The following is a 20,013-nucleotide window of genomic DNA, read 5'->3' as shown; positions in this document are numbered from 1 at the left end:
GGGGTCGTTGAAGATTGTGAATCTATATCACATTAAACATGAAGCAGCAGTAGCACAAAAACAACAAGATCAAGGTATTTTGATTTTGCTTTTGGCCCCTAGAATGCCAATCTATAAACAAAGATTGACAGTTCAGAGTAGATTAACAAAATTTGACAACTAAGAGATCAATAAATAGAAAAAAAATGTAATTGAATCTTTCTGCTGGTATTTGTTTAATGTGCCTTGATTCTACCGATGTACAAAAATACATAGATTTTTTTTTTAAGTAAATCATTCGTTTACGTAAACAGTGCAATTCACTAACTTTAAAGGATTCGATTAAACATATTTTAACGAACACCAAACCGCTGACTTCTTCTATTTATTCAAACTGATAGAGAGAGTGGCACATTTGTCGAATTAAATATCATAATGCTAGAGTAACTTATAGAAGAGTAGCAAAAACGAATAAAGAAACGCTTTTAAATTCAACTTTAAGTGTTTTCTTCAATTATAGTTGCGCGAAGTAACCAAAATAATACAACTATTTCTTTGAAATTATACTTAATACATCTTGGATGCTGCTTTGGGCTGCAACTGCGAACAACAGAACAACGCAATCAAAAATTTCTTTTGTCGCTTCCCGCTCCTCTTGGGTCATAGGAAATCGCACCTTTGCGCAAAACATGGAAATATTGATTGCATCTGTTATACGATGTATGCTTCGATCTCATCGATATTTCTTATTGCTCACCTACGGGTCAATGATAACATTCAGTTGCAAAGAATCGCAATGCAGCTAGAACCTAATAACACACCAAAAAGCAGAATTTATAGTAGAATAGGCTTGAAGATTACAACGTTTACCTGTTTTTCAGATGAAATTGCTTAAACCTGTAAGTCAACTCAAATCTGGAGTTAGCCGGAATAGTTGTTGGAGCCCCTCTGTAGCCAAATGGACAGGATTGTTCACATCTCGGAGCGGATGTCGATCCACTGTTCGAGGACTCCGCCTCTTCCAGCGATACAAAGTACACGCCATTTGTTTTTTGCTCTACTGTCGCAACCGATTAAAAAAATATTTTAAATAATAATAATTTAATATTGTATATTTATTTATAATTCTACAACAAGGCGAATTTATACAAGATTTCGTTTCCGATCTCACGACAGTCGGTTCTACGTTAGCGGAACGTCTCGGATTTATATCCGCCCACAGACTGTCACTCCAGCATATATGAGGAATGTTTACTTTCTACTCTGACATCACTTCTGTATAATTCGCCAAGAACAAATAAGCGGTACTGTGAACTCCTTACGTTGTGTGTAATTGAAAACTTCCACAAAGTCCAATGAGTTGGAATCCCTTTGTGTGACGTCCATGTTTTCGCTCATATAACACAAAGTTGAGGCAAATAGTGTATTTGTTGTTTTTTTTGTTTATATTATATAGTATACGCGTGAGAATGCGTCATTCCATTCCCCTCTTTATATTTTTTTCATAGACAATTCCCCCTCCTAATTCCTCTGATGACTTTTTCATTATACACAAAAACCAGATATTTTTCATTTCGCTCACTCTTATTTATTCCGAAGCCCTCATACCCTCTCGCTCACTCTTTATATATTATATGAAGTGATATCAAGCTGTGCTCTCTCCCTGGCATTCGAAACTCTGTAGTAGCTCTTTCTGCGAACCCCTCTTTTATGTGTGTTTCTTTGTTGTCAGGTATCAGAGTTAAGAGAGCCAACACTCTCATGACTGATTGAGAGTGAGCTGATGGGAACCGGTGATATGCGCCGTAGACAATTCGAATAATGGCCGCTGATTGTCGTCGTTTAAATGGCGTTGGCGTTGCGTTAGCCATTGCCAGCCACCACCGCATTCGTTACTATAAGTTTTGCCGTAAAATTCTCACCCAGCTGGGGCCTTAGGAATGTTTATTCTTGTTGTTGGTATTTCTTGCATGAGTTTGGTTGTTGAGCACATTGGTTATTTGTAAAATAGTAGAAATACAAAATAAAGCATCTGTTTTGCCTGATTATTTCAGATTTCCGTACTTAATTTAAAATATACTCTGCTGCGGTCAGGTTCGTCAGCGACATCGACATCAGTCGTCTTTGTGAATGCGACAAATTAGCAAGGAAATTCGCATGCACACGTGGTCGCATTTCTACACGGCAGATTGGAAAGCAAATAGCGAATATTAAGAAGTCTTTTGTGTACGTCTTTTAGGAAAACGGTGTTTTCAGATCGGTTAAACGAAATGATGAATAACTGATTTGACAAAAAATAAGGAATTTTTGTATAATAAAGACCAATACGATTTTTCCGGTGTTGGAGACTGTACTTGATTGGAGACATTCTTTGGCTTCGCCGTCATGTTTTTTCGATCTCATTTTTAGTTCGCCACGCCGTGCTGAAGCATAAATATACAACGAGCAGCATACATACATATGTACGTATGTGTATGTGCGTTTACGGATGTCTTTCATGTGGCCAAGAAAGCAATATTTAATTAGAGATAAACATATGTAACCAAGGTGACTTCGAAAGGGCAACAACAACGTTTACATGTACTTCGTTTTTGCAATTTGGTAGTTTGAATATCAAAATTTCAATGAAGATGTGAACAAACGAGGCAACAAAGAGGCAGGGTGCTTTGACATTCAAACTGCCATGTCTAGAAAAAAACTGCTGTTATGCCAAGGTCACCTTGTGTGGGTGTGCCTTGCATGAAAATATGCGTTAGGGATATATTCAGGCCGATCTTGGTAAAGTTTTTATAAAATCAGAGTGCAACTAATACCGAAAGCCAATTTAAACTAGTTAGTACCAGTTTAGATTCTAATTGGTTTTTTGGTAGTGAATTTTCTAGCCGGGTTTTGTTTGCGGAACCCACCAAGAACTGCACCATTCTGTCATATTTATAGTTAATTTAACTGTTCGTTCTATTTTTTGCATGCCATTTTTATTTTCGTCTGGTTTGTGTAATTTTTTAGAAAAAATTTGTTGAAAATTGAGCTTTCGTTTGGTTTTCAACTAAAAATTCTTTATTTGATTTCAATTGTCCAGTCCCGCATTTTAGTCGATATTTTGAAATGATGCTGGTACCCTTTTATTGATGAAAGCAGTTATCGATAATAACTACCATTCCTTTTGAATATATGTATGTATATAAAGTTTTCCAATAACAGGTGATACAGGTGAATGGATTGCGCTATCGGGAGCTGATTAACGACTTTTTATGGCCGGAATTCAATTTCAACAAGACGGCGCTACGTGCCACACAAGCAACGAAACCATTGATCTTTTACGGGAAAAGTTTCCGGACCGTGTTATCTCTCGAAGAGGTGATCCCAATTGGCCACCAAGATCTAGTGATTTAACACCTTGTGACTTTTTTCATTGGGGCCACGTGAAAGAGAAGGTCTACGCTAACAGCCCTGGGTAGATTCAAGACCTCAAAGATGGAATTCGTGAGGCTATCGAAGACATAGAGAAGCCACTTTGTAATTTGGTTATGGAAAATTTCATGAAAAGGATATTGTCCTGTAAGCGTGGTCGTGGTGATCATTTGCCTGATGTTATTTTCCACTATTAACGGCATACTTTCCTTTTTATAATGAAATAAACATCCGATCATTTATATTAAAAATACCATTTTTCTTTGAATATCAAAATAACACCTCTAATTGGAAAACCCTTTAATATAATATATGACGCAATTTTCGTTAGTGTTGTGCAGCGGCTGATGAACGAACAAAAACTTTGAAGCTACTAAAAACTCCCCCTGATTTTTGATAAAGTTTTTCCTGACGGTATTTACCACTTTCTTCCAAGTAATATACATATATACAGGGTTACCGGAAAAATCGTCCTAGGTACTTCAGCACATTATTATTTATGACATTCCTAGTTAATTTTGTAGTATCGGCTGTTTTTTGAGAGCTTGCGAACTTAAAATGACAATACAAAACAAAAATATTGTTGGAATGATTTTTTTATTATAATTTAGTAGATAAATTCATGGCATTTATTTTTTGAATCTGATATCCGGCAGAAGTCCGCCGCGGCTACGAGTCGCATGGTCTTCGGTCAGTCTAAGTTTGACTACTTTTTCCAATAAATTCGACCATATGACGTCAATGGTGGCTTGAATATAGCAATAAATCGATTGTTAAGCATTTAGGCAGCAAGTTGCCGGGAGCAGAGAAACCTCGTTGTGAAGGTGTTGCAGAAGGGACATCAGGAGGCATCCCGTGGCTGCCCTTTGATAGATCTCGAGCTTTGTCTACTGCGAATCGCTAGTGCCAGGCGATCAGACGGGCGCAGTATAATTTAGTACCTGCCAGCCGATTGCTTACATGCCTTTGTCCCAAGTGCTGCCGGTTAGCAATTTGAAGATCTTGTTGCGGATTTGGACTTTAGTGGCAATTGCGGTTGTGAAGAGAGAGCAAACTGTCGAAGGGACACCCAAAATTTTGGGATTGCGAACGGTCGGTATTGGCGCGTCATCGACTTTCACCTTTAGCTGTAATTTGACCTCCTTCGCCTAGGTGTAAGGAGGGTCACCGTGGAATTAGTGGGGAAAGATGGAGATTCCTAGCAGTAAAAAAGCGAGAAAGGCTGGCGAGATTAACGTTCACTTTCGAACACAAATCGCCACATAGGAGACCAGTAAAACTCCCTCTGGCGGTTTGGGGAGCTTTGAGATACTGTAGTTGATAAGCAAGTGTGATAGAGCACAACCCTGCGGCACACTTTCTCTGTTTTGAGCTTTGGTCTTGACATTGTTAGACATTCGTGCATCTTTTTCTACTAACAGATATTTGGTTGCTATGCAGATCTGGCTTAGGGTTTTGCCGTTGGATAAAATATCTGAGTAAAAAACATTTAAGGGGTTAGGGGTAGTCAGAATTTTCAAAAAATTGGATTTTTATTTTGCATTTTTGTAACTTAAAAACCGCGTGGTAGATTTCAATAAAATACAATATATACTGCTTTTGAAAAACATAAAAAACTCGTACCTTATCGAAGGATTTTTTTTTTCAAAAATTTCGTTTTTTTTAACAATTATTAGTTTTTTTTTCGAGAATCTGAAAAATATATCCTGAAGGCGCCAAAGTGTTAATTTAAAAAAGAAAGTTTCGATCTCTTGTCTCCGATTGATTTTAGATGAATCTCCAAGGACCTGTGATGACCGCAAGGGACTGGAGAAACGGGCTCCACACAAACAGCGATAACTTTTAAAATTATAAATTTTTTTTGAAATTTTGCTAAAGTCAAGTCAAAACATGATGTATTAATGCTATGTTTTTATTTTTGTAAAATAAAGCAATTGGTTAGCAAATAAAAAAGTGCGTGTAGCGTAGTACACATAACAGAAGTGAAACTTTCAAGGCAAATAAAGAAAGAGGGAGGACCCGAGAGAGAGAGAGAGAGAGAGAGAGAAAGAACATATATCTAAATAAATTCACAACATTTGCAGAGAATACAAATAGACAAAATTTACAAAAAACGGAGAAGGGTCGACCGGTGTAAGTAAACGCCGCAGACAAACCGGCACTACTCCGAGCGTTTATCACCCGCACAACCGCAGCGATTCTAGGACCGCAGCAACGGCACAAACTGCCGCAAGGCAATACCAATAAATCCGACGTCGGAGTGGATAGCACTTTATAGTACGTACAACCACTAGCCAGGAAACGGAAATTAGCGCCAAAAAAATTGGGATCAAAAACGCCCCAAACAGTAGGCACCAAGGTAATATAGCGCCAAAAAGTAGGTATCAAAAATATATTTCCTACAAGTTTGCACCAACAAACAAGCTCCAAAAAGTAGGCAGTGTTATTTCTCAATAGAAATTAGCAACGACAAGGGAAAACTCAGGAAAAATAGCTTAAAGTGTATCTAAGATATATATAAGGTATAGCTCTCTCTCTCCTTCTCCTCTACGTTATATCTTTTTTCTCTTTCGCGGAATGAAAATGCCCAAAACGTTGCATGGCCTTGAAATTTTACTCTCCATTCTCGCTCGTCCATCGACGCCTAAGAAGTTTCACTTCAAAAACGGATTAAAAAGAGAAAATTCTTGTGACAATCTGGTATATATATATGTACATATAATTAGCGCTTACAACCTTTTTGGGTGTTTGGCCGAGCTCCTTCTACTTGTGGCGTGTGTCTTAATGTTGTTGCATAAATTGAGGGATTTTTAAGCCGGCTAGGAGCGGCAGATATTTTTTATGAGGAGCTTTTTCATAGCAGAAATTCACTCGGTGGTTTGCCATTGCCTGCCGAGGGGTGACCGCTATTAGAAAAAAATTTTTCTTCAATTCATTCGGTTACGGCGGTCGCTTTTAATATATCAGGTCAGTCCATAAGTTCGTGCGATTTTGAAAGGTGGTTTTAAAATTAATAAAAGAGATGTTTAAAGTATTTATTAATCAATAATATATTTTCCTTCATTATTTACAATATCTTCCCAACGTTTAAATAAATTTTTAATTCCCTGCTCAAAAAATTGTTTGTCCTTGGAGCCAAAATACGCTTCGATATCCCTTTTTATAGCTTCTTTTGATGAGTAGTTCTTGTTACTCATATGGGATTAAAGTCCACGGAGAAGGTGATAATCACAAGGTGCAATATCCGGAGAGTATGGTGGATGCGGCAATAGCTCCCATTCGAGCTCGTTCAGCTTGCCGAATGTTTGCCTTGCGGTATGAGATCTTGCGCTGTCGTGGTGAAACAAAACTTTGCGTCTATTCACTAAAGACGGTCGATTTTTGTTTTTTAAAAGAACACACATTCACTCTCTGCTGAAGGTTGGCGACGGAAAGTCTATGCGGAACCCATTTTCCCAGCTTTGAAACCTTTCCCAACTGAACCAGGTGCCTGTGAACTTTTCCACGCGATGAATTTAACCTCTGAGCTATCATATCGACTGTCAAATTTGGCTCAGCTTCCACGAGTTCGAGCAAGGCATCGGAGTTAAAGACTTCAAGACGACCGGCGCGCGGGGCATCCTCCACGTCGCAGTTACCATTTCGGAATTTTGAAAAACATTTTTGCGCAGTCTTTACACTCACGGTATCCTCTACGTGAACAGTGTTTATTTCTGCAGCAGCAGTTGTTGCATTTTTACCACTTTTATAAAAAAAAAATACAAAATATGCCTCTTATACGCGTTCGAAGATTCCATTTTATTTTTTTGCAGCACGTGCTTATATCGGCGATTGAAATCACTTGTTGAATGTACAATATATCAAAGAAAATAAAATATAAATAGTTCCGTTATATTCCGCGAATAATTTTTTGTATGCAAAATCGTACAAAAGTGAAATAATGGGTTAATTACGCACGAATTTATGGACTGACCTGATATGATGTAACGTGTACAATTTTAGTTGTAGGACCTTGTGTTTACAGAATCTCTATGAAGGAATACATTTTTGTTTTATTGAATATGAATAGAAGAATATATGTTATGAAAAAAACAAGAATTTTATGTTGTTTCAAAAATGTTCAGTGCTTTTAGTGTGGAACAACGTTTTTTTCATTTTGGTGACGTTTAAAGTTGGCAACACTGAAGAAGACTTATAAAATACACCAACTGCAAAGTGGTGGATAGAGGTGAATCAACGCAAATTTTCTGCATTGATTTTCTGGATCTCTTCTCGTTGTGTTGTTTGAGCGATTCTTCATTGTGAAATTAAACTTTTAAAATTTGGGATTAAATTGTGAAAATATGAATCGTTCACGGAGGCCACCTGTAAATAAGCAGTTCGTTTCAGGGGGAGTATATGTAAGTAAATTGTTACTATTTGCTAAATAATTGTGTATGTGTTAAATTCTAAGGTTTATATATTGTGTGTATCCAGTGAACAAATCGATTTAATTAAAAGAAGTATTAGGAATATATGACTCAACTGTTACGCCAGCGAAATAAACCTGCGGCCATACTTTAATTTCTATTTAGAAGTATTAATAAATACCGGAGGAGTTATAAATAAATGGATGTGAAATGTAGTGCTGCACTCACGATGCAAAGATTCTGGTGTGGCTTCTCTGGTATACATACTACATGGCTTGAGGGTTGGAATCCCTGCACTACAAAATGTTTTACTGCTTATCAAAAGAGATTTCAATCCTACATTGACCGTAATCGGCTCTCCATTTTTACATCAATTCTTAGATAAATATTACTAATATTAGACAACAACGGTGAAAGAAGGCGTAATAGCGCAATTTCTCTCCAATCTAATAGGGCTGTCACAATGGGTCCGTTGTGGCAACGTATATTGACTGACGTAACGTATAAAACGGACTGTGGTGCCACAATGAAAAAAAAGAGAACATGGTCTTGTCGGAAAAGCCAATATTATATTTCGTTGTGTATAAACAGTTTTTTGTGGTTTTGAAATATACCTATTATAAAATTAATGCTTATTGAAGCGGAAGAGGTTTTTAATAGAATTTACGGTAGGCGCGGGTGTAACTTCGAGATCGGGACGCACATTCATTTTTCAGGATACCTTGCTTAAGCCTATGCTTTTCTCCACTCTTTCAAGCTTTTACCGGAAATATAAGGGCGCATTTGAATTGACTAAATTAATCTAAATTCCATTTATTTTTTGCATTTATTTATGAAAATATTAAAAAAAATCTTTTTTAATTTCATTCGAAATGGTGGTTGTTGCAGCAGCATAAACATTCCCCATACATATATGTACGTGGAATGCTGCTGAAGTGACTGCTTGCCCGAATATGTTCTGGTTACGAAGAACCACTACACTGGTTTGAAACACACGAGGACAACTCTCACTTGCTCTTTTACCCCACTTTTGCAATGCAATCTGTAATGCGATTTTCCTTAGTTCCCCACTCCATTGGTAACAAGCGAAATTTGCCACGAAACTGAGTATAACTTATGAGAAGACAATGCATACGAACAAAAGCAAAAATATCGGAAGTTTTTTCTGCGAATTTGTTCTCGCCGTATGCATTGTAAAATTTGTTACAGAATTTATGGCAAGACTAAGTATATATTATTTCACCGAGAGCTAGTTTATTAATTGGATGCGCATGTGTAGACAACTGCTGTTTACAAACCGACAAGCATTGGAGGGTGTAAATGTCAAAATAAAGACTTCTATTAACCAAAATCATATTTTTATTTAGTAAAAAGGTGGTTCAAAAGGTTGGTGGCGGAGCAATACCAGAAGGGGCACGCGCACCTTCTTCTATCCAAGATACCCTAAAAGGAAAGTCAAGGGAAGGAGTTACTTCTAATATACCTTGCCTTATGACCAGGGCGCGTGCATGTACATACATACATTAGTAACCAACAATAGTAGTATGGCCTTATAATAAACATTAAGATAAGATAGGGGGACAGTACATTCACATATATTCGCTTCAGCAGCATTCTCTGCAATGTTGCAACAACAACAACATCAGTACACATTTTACAGAAATTTGTAACTGTCGCTTTAAGTGCTATTAGTTTTTGCACCAATAATTTGGTAGAACCACAACTGCCGAGTATTATTTTTCTGGTTGCCATTGATCTATAGGCACGAAATAAGTGGTTATTGAAGGACACTTTTATTAGAGGGGATACCGGTTACAAATATATTCCATCAAAATAAATGAGGTTAACGTATTTTCTTGCAGAAATATTAGCTCTATTCATGAAGCAAATAATTTGTAACAATTTGTCAAATTTTGGTGTTCATGTATCCAAAAAATTTGCAATGTAGGGGAAAGTGAGAGAGCAAAATGACACTTCATTTTGAGGGGAAGTTGCAAGTTTTTACTGGTTACATTTTTACTTGTAAGAATTTGCAAGTGTGAAAAACAGCTGATCGCAAAGTAAAAATAAACACAAATTGAAATTTGCGAATTGAGTCTAAATTCTAAATTGAAGTAAAAATGATTATTAGAGTGGAGAATGTAAGTATATATGCATATTTTAGATACAATTTATAATATCAATATCATAATAATAATAACAGCCTCCAGCCACGCTTGCTGTAGTTTCCGAAATATGTATAAGTTAAAAGCACTGAAGGTGTCTTTTGTGTTTTATGTCTGTACTTCGTGGTTATTAACTAATTTGAAAGTATACAAATAATTGTGGAATAAAAAATAGTTTAAAAAAACTAAAAAACACGCTTTTATTGCTAATCGAACTAAAAAGTAGAAAATAAATTTTAATAACAAAGGGACCTATAATGAAGTAATAGCAAATCGAACGATCAGTCATAGTCAACTACCTCAGAACAGAATTATAACAAAAATTAAGATACAAATAGAATAATTCAAATTAGAGTTAAAAGCGTGGGATGCTTGATATAGTAAAAATTACAATCATTCTATTGGCAACTACCTATGTACAGAAGGTTATGAAAGTGAAGCAAAATGCATGGTCGCATCGCTTAGCCATCGTGCGTAGGAAAAAATATATAAAAAGCCTACTGGTTCCTCTGGCAGTGACACTGAGAGACTGAATCGAAGAACTGAAATTCGTAGGGCGGCTATATGCCGACACGCGTCCGGAACTGTAAAACGGCTTGGGCGGCTATACGTCGACACGCGTCCGGAACGGCAAAACGGCTTGGGCGGCTATACGCCGACACTCGTCTCCAAAGGATTGATATGAAGTAGTTCAACTGAAAAAATTTTAAATTTTTGTGATTTTACCCGCTAACAATTCAATCAGCTGTTCGTAAAACTTGCAAATTCTTACTGGTCTTGCGTTCAAAATACTTTTTTCTTTGATATTTCCCTCTTTGAGAGCGAATACTCAGAAATCAAGTTCCTGGATAATTTTTATATGAACAGTAGGTCTGTTAATTGCTCTTAAACGTTGCACTATGTCATATTTAAGTATGAAGTACTATATTTTGAGGATACGAACATTTAAAATACAATATCCTTTCATGGATTAAACTTATTTAATTTGTATTTTTTTATAATTTGCAGTGGCAAAGGTTGGTCGTGTGTATTTTCTGGCCACAAATATAGTGCCCTGTTTAGTAGGCTTATTTGCAATAGTTTTTAAAACTGGTTTAATCCGAATGCAGACTTGTCATAACCGCAATCGTAGACATAACTTTTGCGCCTGCTTTGGCTCCTAAAGCGCATTAACTGTGTATACGGTGCGTATGAAAAAGCTATGGCAAGCAAACATAAACAAATGGAAGGCATTTGGGGATTTATCCGTTTTAAAAGTTATTGGAAATTTGTCTATTTACTTTCTTAAATATTAGTTTTGTGTATCATAGTTATGTACATTTACTTCGGTGTAAACTCAAACGAATGTATGGTGCGAGCTGAAGAAGTGCAACAATTGAGAAGCGTTTTTTTCATATTCGCTGGCTAAGGAGGCAGTGGCTCAACATTTCCTCCATACACGTAAATACGAATTATGAAAATTCGGTTTTAAATTGAACGTGCGCTATTTAATCGAACTCGTCACAGTTCCTATAATCTGGATACATTTTAACAAAATTTAATTATATTTCTTTGTAAAAGAGCTTATCAAATGAGCAATAAAAACGGCAAATGGTTTATATAAATTTCACTATTTAAAGATAAATATTTAAAAACAATATATTGCGATACTCAATTATATTGTGACTATAATTATTAGCCGAAAACTATTAAGACATTCATTCGAGCAGGTTCTGTAGTTCACTTCCATGCAATTGAAATGACATTCCGTCGGAAGTGAACCCGCTCGATTGAAATTTTGAAATGAAAATTTCTTAAGTCCCTTTCATCCAAATATTAATTATTGTTAAACATTTTGTACGTTGTATTATACAAGATGAAGTCCAAAATAAACAAGTCTAACGTCATACAAATTTTTTTAATGAGCTAGTGCGTTGGAAAGTGAAAGCTTGGTGATATTCAGTTCAGTGGAAGCGAAGTTATTGCGTCTAACGTGTAATATGTTTATGTCATCGGTACAAAAATGAGTTTCGAACAAAGAGCTAATATCAAATTTTGTTTTAAAATCGGTACAACGTTTACTGAAACATTTGAATTGATGAAAAAGTTTATGGTGATGATTGTCTATCTCGTGCCAGAGTTCATGAGTGGTTTACACGTTTCAGAGATGCTTGTGGGGACATAAATGTCAATGACCATACGGGCCACCCAAAATCAGTAATCACCAAAAACTCCATAGAAATAGTTCGTAAATTTATCAAAAATGAACAGAAATCATCGTTGAAATCCATGGAATCGGAGTTGAATATCTCCAAAACATCGATTTATCGCATTTTAACAGATCATTTGGACTTACAAAAGTTCTATGCACGTTTCATTCCGCACAAGTTAACTGAGGACTAAAAATTGCTCAGAATTCAACATTTGAAAGACCTCATTAAAGAGGCGAGAAAGGGCAAGAACTTCCTTTACGACATTGTAACTGGTGATAAAACGGGGTGTTTCCAACATGAACCTGAAACTAAGCGTCAAAGTGCCGAATGGAAGACCCCAAACGAGGCACCACCCAAAAAATCGCGTTTGGAGAAGCAAAAAATCAAGTCGATGCTCGTTGGTTTTTACGATTCCAAGGGAATTGTTCACAAGCAGTTCGTGCCAACGGTCCAAACCGTCAATGCAATTTTCCATCTTGGCGTTTTGAAGAGTTTGTTGCATTGCATTCGTTGAATTCGCCCTGAATACTGCGAAGGAGGAAGCTGGCGCTTATTGCATGATAATGCGACATCTCATCGACTCACTCTTGTGACCGAATTTTTGGACTAGAAATCGCATTTTAACCATCAATCATTCACCATATTCGCCTGATATGGCTCCCTGTGACTTCTAACTATTCGGAAAATTGCATTTGGCCATGAAAGGAAAACGTTTTGTGTCTGTGGAGGCCATCCGAAAGGCTTGCACCGACATCCTGAAGGACATTTCGGTCAATGACCTGAAACACTTTTTCGAAAAGCTTGTAGAACGCGCAAAACAGTGTATCGGGGCCAGAGCGGACTATTTTGAGTAAATAAACTCGAAGTTATCAGAACTATGATCCTCCTGTCGTTTCTATTTTAGCTTAGACTTCTTTATTTTGGACTTCATCTCGTACAATTGTTACTGAATTTTTATTTTTAAACTATTATATCGTTAAGCTGTATACAGATCATAGGGATGTGAAGAGTTTTGATACATAAATAAGCTTAAATATGTATCGCACACAATTTTTGAATGCATCAGTACCTAATTTCGTGTTTCACTCGGTATTGTGCATTCATTTGTTCTGTGCACTACAGTTAGCAGACTATAATGCATTGATTAACGTGTGCTTAAGCTGTTGGCCAAGGTGATCAGTGCGTGTTAGCTGCTGAAGTGAATAGGTGAATATTGCAATCGGCAATTTCGTTTGAGCACTGGCTGCAGGAATGTTCATAGCTATTCCTTAACTAAAGTTTTTGAGTTTGGAATTTCCATCGCATACGGAGTCATCGTAATCTCATCATCAACGATCTGAGGTCGTGATCTAACTAACTCTAACTTGTATCACCTACTACTGCAATGGATTGCTTTGGTCAGCGAAAAGACTCAAATCAGAGCGATTGCGCAGAGTTGGAGTGCTTTGTACCTGGTGTTGCTTTGTAAAAGCAGCATTTGGTAATTGCAATAAGCGTGTAAGACTGTGGTGTTAAGTTTATCATGCAATGTTTTGCCTTTTATAATTAAAAAATAAAATGAAAAATAAAAATAATAAAACAATAACAATCAATTTGAATTTGAATTTGACCATTTAACTATTTAATGTAATTAACCCCATTGTTCAGAATGCGAGGCAATCATTTGATGGCCAACAGGGATTTCAAGGCGGGCAAAATCAGAATCAGCCGAATTACGGAAATAAACAAAATCAACAACAGAAGTTGGAACAGGAACCAAAGAATAAGAACGTTCAGAACACTGCGAAACCGGAGCGTAATGCAAAGCCGGCACCGCCACCACTAGAGCCACCGCCGCAACCACCACAAATGGAAGAGGATGAAGCGCCTATAGAGAACAATAAAGTGGATGAGACGTCCTTATACGATGAGAGTGGCAAGTTGCAGTATAAGTATATTTTCCGTACGCGCAAGAAGTCTTCCGGTATGTTTACATATTCTATTAATTACGTTTCGACATGTTTCTCATATAAATACTTAACTTTACTTATGCCAATAGTTCGTGCCAAGGAGAAGAAAGTACGCCAGAATCGTCAATTGCGTAAAACACTGATTCCCAAAAATGCATTAATGGCACTGAATGAAGTAGTTGGGATTACAATTAGTGAGTTTACCATTGACAATGCCCCAAGTGGTGGTTTTGTCGCTATGGTTACCGTTAATGACAAACAATACGAAGGCAAAGGTAACTCCAAGATAGCAGCCAAAAATGCAGCCAGTGAAAAAGCATTGCGCGATTATGTGTTAGAGAAAATGCGCGAGAAGCCACGCTTGAGAAAGATTTCAACTAATGCCGATGAAGCAATGGACACGAGTGAAACAAATAATGGTAACTTTGTGATAAATTGTTTATGTTTAAAAATAACTAATTAGGCTATCGAAACTTTTAGATGTAGCTAGCGAGAATGGTGAGGATGGACAGCAAGAGAATGGCGGAACGCCGACAATAATCGACGATGTACCAATGGTCAATTTGGCATCATTCGCTATTTTTAAACTTTTCACTGAATGGGAGAATGATGGTTATGTTGTACCTGAGTTGCGGACTACTCATCCAATACAGCCAAGCTCTGGTACCGAGGGTGGCAATGCAGACGTCATCCCCCAACCTAAGCCGCCAAAGGCTCCACCAGTACGGTCCGAATTGCCAAATAATTGGGAATCAATACATCCATCTACTTTACTTTGTATGGTAAGCGAAAAGATGTTCGATATAAATCAATTTTGATATTTTTACAATTCTGATCATCTTGTGAGTAAAAAACCATCTGTGACATTCATGAAACATGTTTGCCACACATACCTTCTGCTCAAATATGAACGAGACGTTATCAATAAAACGGTCCGCGGATGACATATGGCAGGACTGTTATAAGCTTACATGGCAAATTTCAGCATGATATGTCACATAGTTTGTTTTCTGTGCTACTGTAAACAAGTCAAGCTCGAGTGTGTTCTTCGAATTCTCTTTTATGACTTCAATTGTCTCAAAATGTGTTCCACGGAGCGGCAACTTGAGCTTGGGAAACAGGAAAAAGTCACATGGAGCCATACCAGGCGAATACGGTGCTTGCGGAACGATATTATCATTATTTTTGTTCAAATAATCGCGAACAAGACGTGATGTGTGAGCTGGTGCATTATCGTGATGCAAGAACCATGACTTGATGTCCCACAATTCCTTCCTTTTAAGGCGAATGTTCTCGCGCAAACGCTTTAAAACGTCTAAATAATATTCAGCGATAACCGATTTTGCGATTTGTGCGATTTTCAAGCACAATTTCCTTTACTTTTCCGATGTTTTCGTCGTTTACTGATGTTGCTGGACGACGTTCATGAGGCAAGTTTTCAACCGATGTACGGCCCTCTTTGAACGATTTGTACCACTGGAAAACACGTGCACGCGATAGAGCAGAGTCCCCATAGGTTGTCTGCAACATTTTTAAGGCGTCTGAAGCCGAAATTTTGTTGGAATAACAAAATTTCAAACAAATTCTTTGTTCAACTTGAATTTCCATCGTTAAATTCGAAGAACACACTTGAGCTTGACTTGTTTACAGTAGCACAGAAAACAAACTAAGTGACATATCACGCTGAAATTTGCCATGTAAGCTTATAACAGTCCTACCAAAAAACAAAAAATTTATTTTTGCCATATGTCATCCGCGGACCGTTTTATTGATAACGTCTCGTTCATATTTGAGCAGAAGGTACATATCTACATATTTTTAGCATTTGACCACATACCTGTAATACATAATTGCTCTTTTATTTTATTTTTTATTTTATTAAAACAAACGCCAATCGGTAATATACATACAAATATAAAAGAGAGTACAGAATCAGAATTTATAGAGGGCTGGTAAGAAATACAATGATAAAGATTATGCGACAGACGGTTCTTGAGAAAAATCAGGGTATTACTATAGGATGATATGTTTGACATTTCGCAGAAAAGTATCGTAGTTGACGCTGATGGCTATTCTATTGCACGGGCCGTGATAGACGTAGCTTTTGTAGGAAGCGACTGTTTTCAGTAGACGACTATTCCTAAGAGTGAGACCAGCCGGGGCAAGCTCAAAGGAGCTGCGTACTTCCGGGGCATCAATAATATCATTTACCACTTTATAGAAGAACGTCAGATCAGTTATGCGACGGCGAGCCCGCAGCCTGTTGATGTTGTACCGAATGTAGATATCTTCTGTGGCTGAAAAGTTTGATGATGAATGCCGGAAGGCTAAGGTCTTGCAGAGCAGTAATGCCAGCTTCAGTCTATGGAGACCAGATTATGGATCCATACTCCAGTCTTGAAAGAACTAAAGTTTTGAAAAGACAAATCAGGGAGTAGGGGTTTTTGTAGTCCTTACCATTCCTAGTTATAAATCCGAGTATCTGAAAAGCTCTCTGCGTTATTCCGTCTACGTGATTGTGGAAAGTTAGTTTGGTGTCAATCGTGACACCGAAGTCTTTGATGTCATCCACCTCCCTTATTTTATCACCATTGAGTGTGTACACTGCAGGTAAGGGAGTGCGCGATCTCGAGAAGGACATCACAGCACACTTTTTAAAGTTGAGATCCAGTTTGTTCCTTGTGCACCAGTCAGAGAGATTATCGACGTCCTGTTGTAGTAGATGACTATCCACCACACTAGTAATTGATCGATAAACTTTAAGATCGTTTGCAAAGAGTAGGTATTCCGAGTTGAAGTCATTACCAATATCAGCCACTTTGACCTGCAGGTGTCTACAAGCTAGATATGATCTAAGCCAGTCTAATGCTTTGTCGCAGCCGCCATATTTCCTGAGCTTGCATAGCAAGATTTCATGGTTAACTCGATCGAACGCTTTACTGAAGTCAGTATAGATGCTATGAACACAGGTGTTGGTATTCAGTGAGTTCAGTAGATAGTTGGTGTAGGCGATAAGGTTAGTTGACGTTGAACGGCTACCAATAAAACCATGCTGTCTTATGGTGATGATTGGACCAAAAGCAGCAGAGAGTTGCGGTAAGATCACCTTTTCAAAAAGTTTAGCCAAGGCCGACTGAATGCAGTTTGGCCGATAATTCGCGACTGTATTCTTTAGGCCTTCTTTATGAATGGGGCTGACGTACGAGAGTTTCCAGTCTGTTGGGAAAAACACCACACTGCAGAGACGATTGTAAAATTTGTGTCACCGGTTCACAGAGCCCATTGGCGCAGTTCTTAAGAAAGGCATTCGGTAGGCCATCAGGTCCCGCACCTTTACTAGGATCTAAGGAGTTCAGTTGCTTGAAGACATTATCAAAGGTAACCTCAAAGTCATTTAAGTTTACCGATTGCGTGTAAGGGTGTGCGTGTGCCAGGGGTACGCTATCGTAGGCTTGAGTTATAGTAGTGCTTCCCTTTAAGGTAGTAGTCTGGTCAAATACTCATTTTTTATAGATATTTTTTAGGACCTTTTTTTTAAGAAAATAAAATAGTATACAAAAACATTTTTTTTTTATTTTGACATATTTTTTTGTAGTAGTGTGGCCACACTAAAAATTGGGGGTATATTCAGAAACGCATTATAAATGCGCAGTAATTGCAGCGCTGGCAACACTGCCAATGTGACAAGTGATGCAATTGATAGATTTGTTGACGATTTGCAAAAAGATTTGTTGCATTTATGAACGCGTTTTACACTAAAATGGAAGTATTATTGAGTTTAGTTGTTGACGATATATTTGAAGTAAAAAGTGATAGTTTTTTGCTAAATTTAAGAAAAAAAGACGTGCAAAGCTAAAAAGAAGATCACATATAGTAAGATGTTCATTAAAACGAAAAATTCCCAAAAATAAATCTTTTTTTCCTAGTCGCTAATGCTTTTTAATTTATTGTGATTGTAATTCATTACTTTTCCAATTTTCAAAAAAAAAAAAAAAAATCTTTTGAAACAATTAGAAAATTTTCGCTGCGCGATTTGCCCGTCTATTTTCAAATCTTTATTCACTTTTTTTATTTTTTCCGCCACCTTATTCCACAAAACACTCTTTTTCCTCCTCCCTGAAGCAAATTCACTTTCCATGCTCAGTCGGACTCTGAGAAGCAACTTTACTTCCGATGTACTTAGATAATCGCTAAAATCAAGAAAAATGTAATAAAATATTGTCTTAATAATGTATATTTAATATATCTTTACATTAAAAGCTAAAAAAATTAGTTTTATACTCACTTTTCATCAGACATCATATTAGCGTAATCAGCGGCAGTATTAAAATTTTTCCTGCAAATAATGCGTGACGTTTGATACAAAAATGGCGTTTTGGAACGCGATGCATTTGCAGTACTGCCATATTTGCATTTCTGAACGCACTGCCAACACTGCAAAAGTACGTTGCGCATTATAATGCGTTTCTGAATATACCCTGGTATTTGACCTTAATATTGAAGCTTCTGGACTTTTCTTTTATAAAAAGACGTTTATAAAGTCGTAGCTTTTTCAATTGCAAGGAATCATCAAACGCTTACAAGCGCTGTAGTTTTTACTAATATATACGATATTATTTTGATAACAATATTTTAATGGTTTGCTTTTATTTTTCATTTAATTTTTTATTTTATTTTGCTTTTGTTTTTCAGATGCGACCGGGACTTCAGTACCGCGAATTAGGTACAGTGGGTGATGCCCCAAATGTGCTTCAGCGTATGGGTGTTACCGTAGATGATGTGAAATATGAGAGTTCTGGGCGTTCTAAAAAAATTGCGCGTCGCAATGTTGCTGTATGTGCGCTCAACGAGTTGTTTGGCACAAACTTCACAAAGGAGCAACCATGTGAGGAATAAATTATTAAATTCAACTATGTTGAGGATTGTAAAACTTTTAATGAAATCTTATCGCATAGAAAAACTTTGAAATAAACATCAAATATAAAACATGAAACTATTTTATCATCTTTTGTGTCCAATATGTTATTGCGGAAGAATTTCAAGTCTAATGGAAATATTGTTTTTGTTTTTTTTTCGGAGAAGCGAGTCTTAAGCTTTGTATAATACCATCACATTCCCCTGGCAGCCGGTTTAACGTTGCCGGAATGGCTCCGCGTTTGTCCGACCAGTGTACCGTTACTCACCTCCAACCAAAATCGTCACGGGAGCAATCCCAGCAATTTTGCTCCAAATACTTCTCTTCAGGGCTGTTATCGAAGCCACCCTGGACCACAACTATTCTACTGCTACATCTGCCACAAACGGCTCCTCCTCGGTGTAAGGTGTAATAAGTGCAACGGATGGTGCCATCTTAAGACCTGCTCAGGCCTTAAGACACACAGGGAGTGGTCCACAACGTATATGGCCACGTGTTTATCCCACCATCAGGATGCCCGCCTTAACAGCTTCAACGTCAAATGTGCCGGCACTGCAAATTGCCACCACCAATCAAACCTTAACGGTTAGGAGCCCATCGGTGCAATACAACTCCCTATCTGGTTCACAACCCTCTTACTCCAATCCTAGTGCGGGGACAAACCAGCAGCTCTTGGTCCCCCGCACAGTCTGTTCCGTGTGTCAGACCAGAGTTCTTCGGGATCTGACATCAGTCAAGTGCAATTCTTGCAATGGCTGGTGCTACTTTCGGAGGTGCTTTGGCCTGCGCATCACCCGTGAGTGGACACGCGACTACGTTGCCCCCTGCTGCAGAGCTCTACACCCGCAACCGCTTTCACATTAGGTGACTTCAATGCGCATCACGCTCTTTGGCATTCAAACCTAGCAAACGATCGTAGGGGGCAGAACTTGGCAGAGCAAACTCGACATTCAGCACAGTAAACGACTACGTTCCCACAAGGGTAGTGGGCAA

At 37.7% G+C, this 20,013-nt stretch overlaps 1 protein-coding gene across 1 annotated transcript; it reads left to right on the top strand.

Moving 5' to 3' along the window:
* Positions 1-7,629: 7,629 nt before the first annotated feature.
* On the top strand, positions 7,630-19,101 carry LOC128857800 (uncharacterized). The gene is made up of 5 exons (XM_054093564.1): positions 7,630-7,790; positions 13,804-14,119; positions 14,195-14,524; positions 14,586-14,887; positions 18,798-19,101. Exons 1-5 carry the CDS (start codon positions 7,734-7,736, stop codon positions 18,999-19,001), a joined length of 1,209 nt encoding a protein of 402 aa, XP_053949539.1. The 5' UTR covers positions 7,630-7,733; the 3' UTR covers positions 19,002-19,101.
* The last annotated feature ends 912 nt before the right edge of the window (positions 19,102-20,013 follow it).

The sequence above is a fragment of the Anastrepha ludens genome, chromosome 3 (genome assembly GCF_028408465.1).
Source record: "Anastrepha ludens isolate Willacy chromosome 3, idAnaLude1.1, whole genome shotgun sequence".
In the NCBI taxonomy this organism is placed as follows: domain Eukaryota; kingdom Metazoa; phylum Arthropoda; class Insecta; order Diptera; family Tephritidae; genus Anastrepha; species Anastrepha ludens.
This window is presented reverse-complemented; position numbering and strand designations above follow the sequence as displayed.

Bases quoted from the DNA above. Each gene is read 5' to 3' on its own strand.
- LOC128857800 (XM_054093564.1), top strand. From the start codon at position 7,734: ATGAATCGTTCACGGAGGCCACCTGTAAATAAGCAGTTCGTTTCAGGG. The intron at 7,791-13,803 runs GTAAGTAAATTG...CCCATTGTTCAG, and splicing joins TCGTTTCAGGGGGAGTATAT to AATGCGAGGCAATCATTTGA. The intron at 14,525-14,585 runs GTAACTTTGTGA...CGAAACTTTTAG, and splicing joins CACGAGTGAAACAAATAATG to ATGTAGCTAGCGAGAATGGT.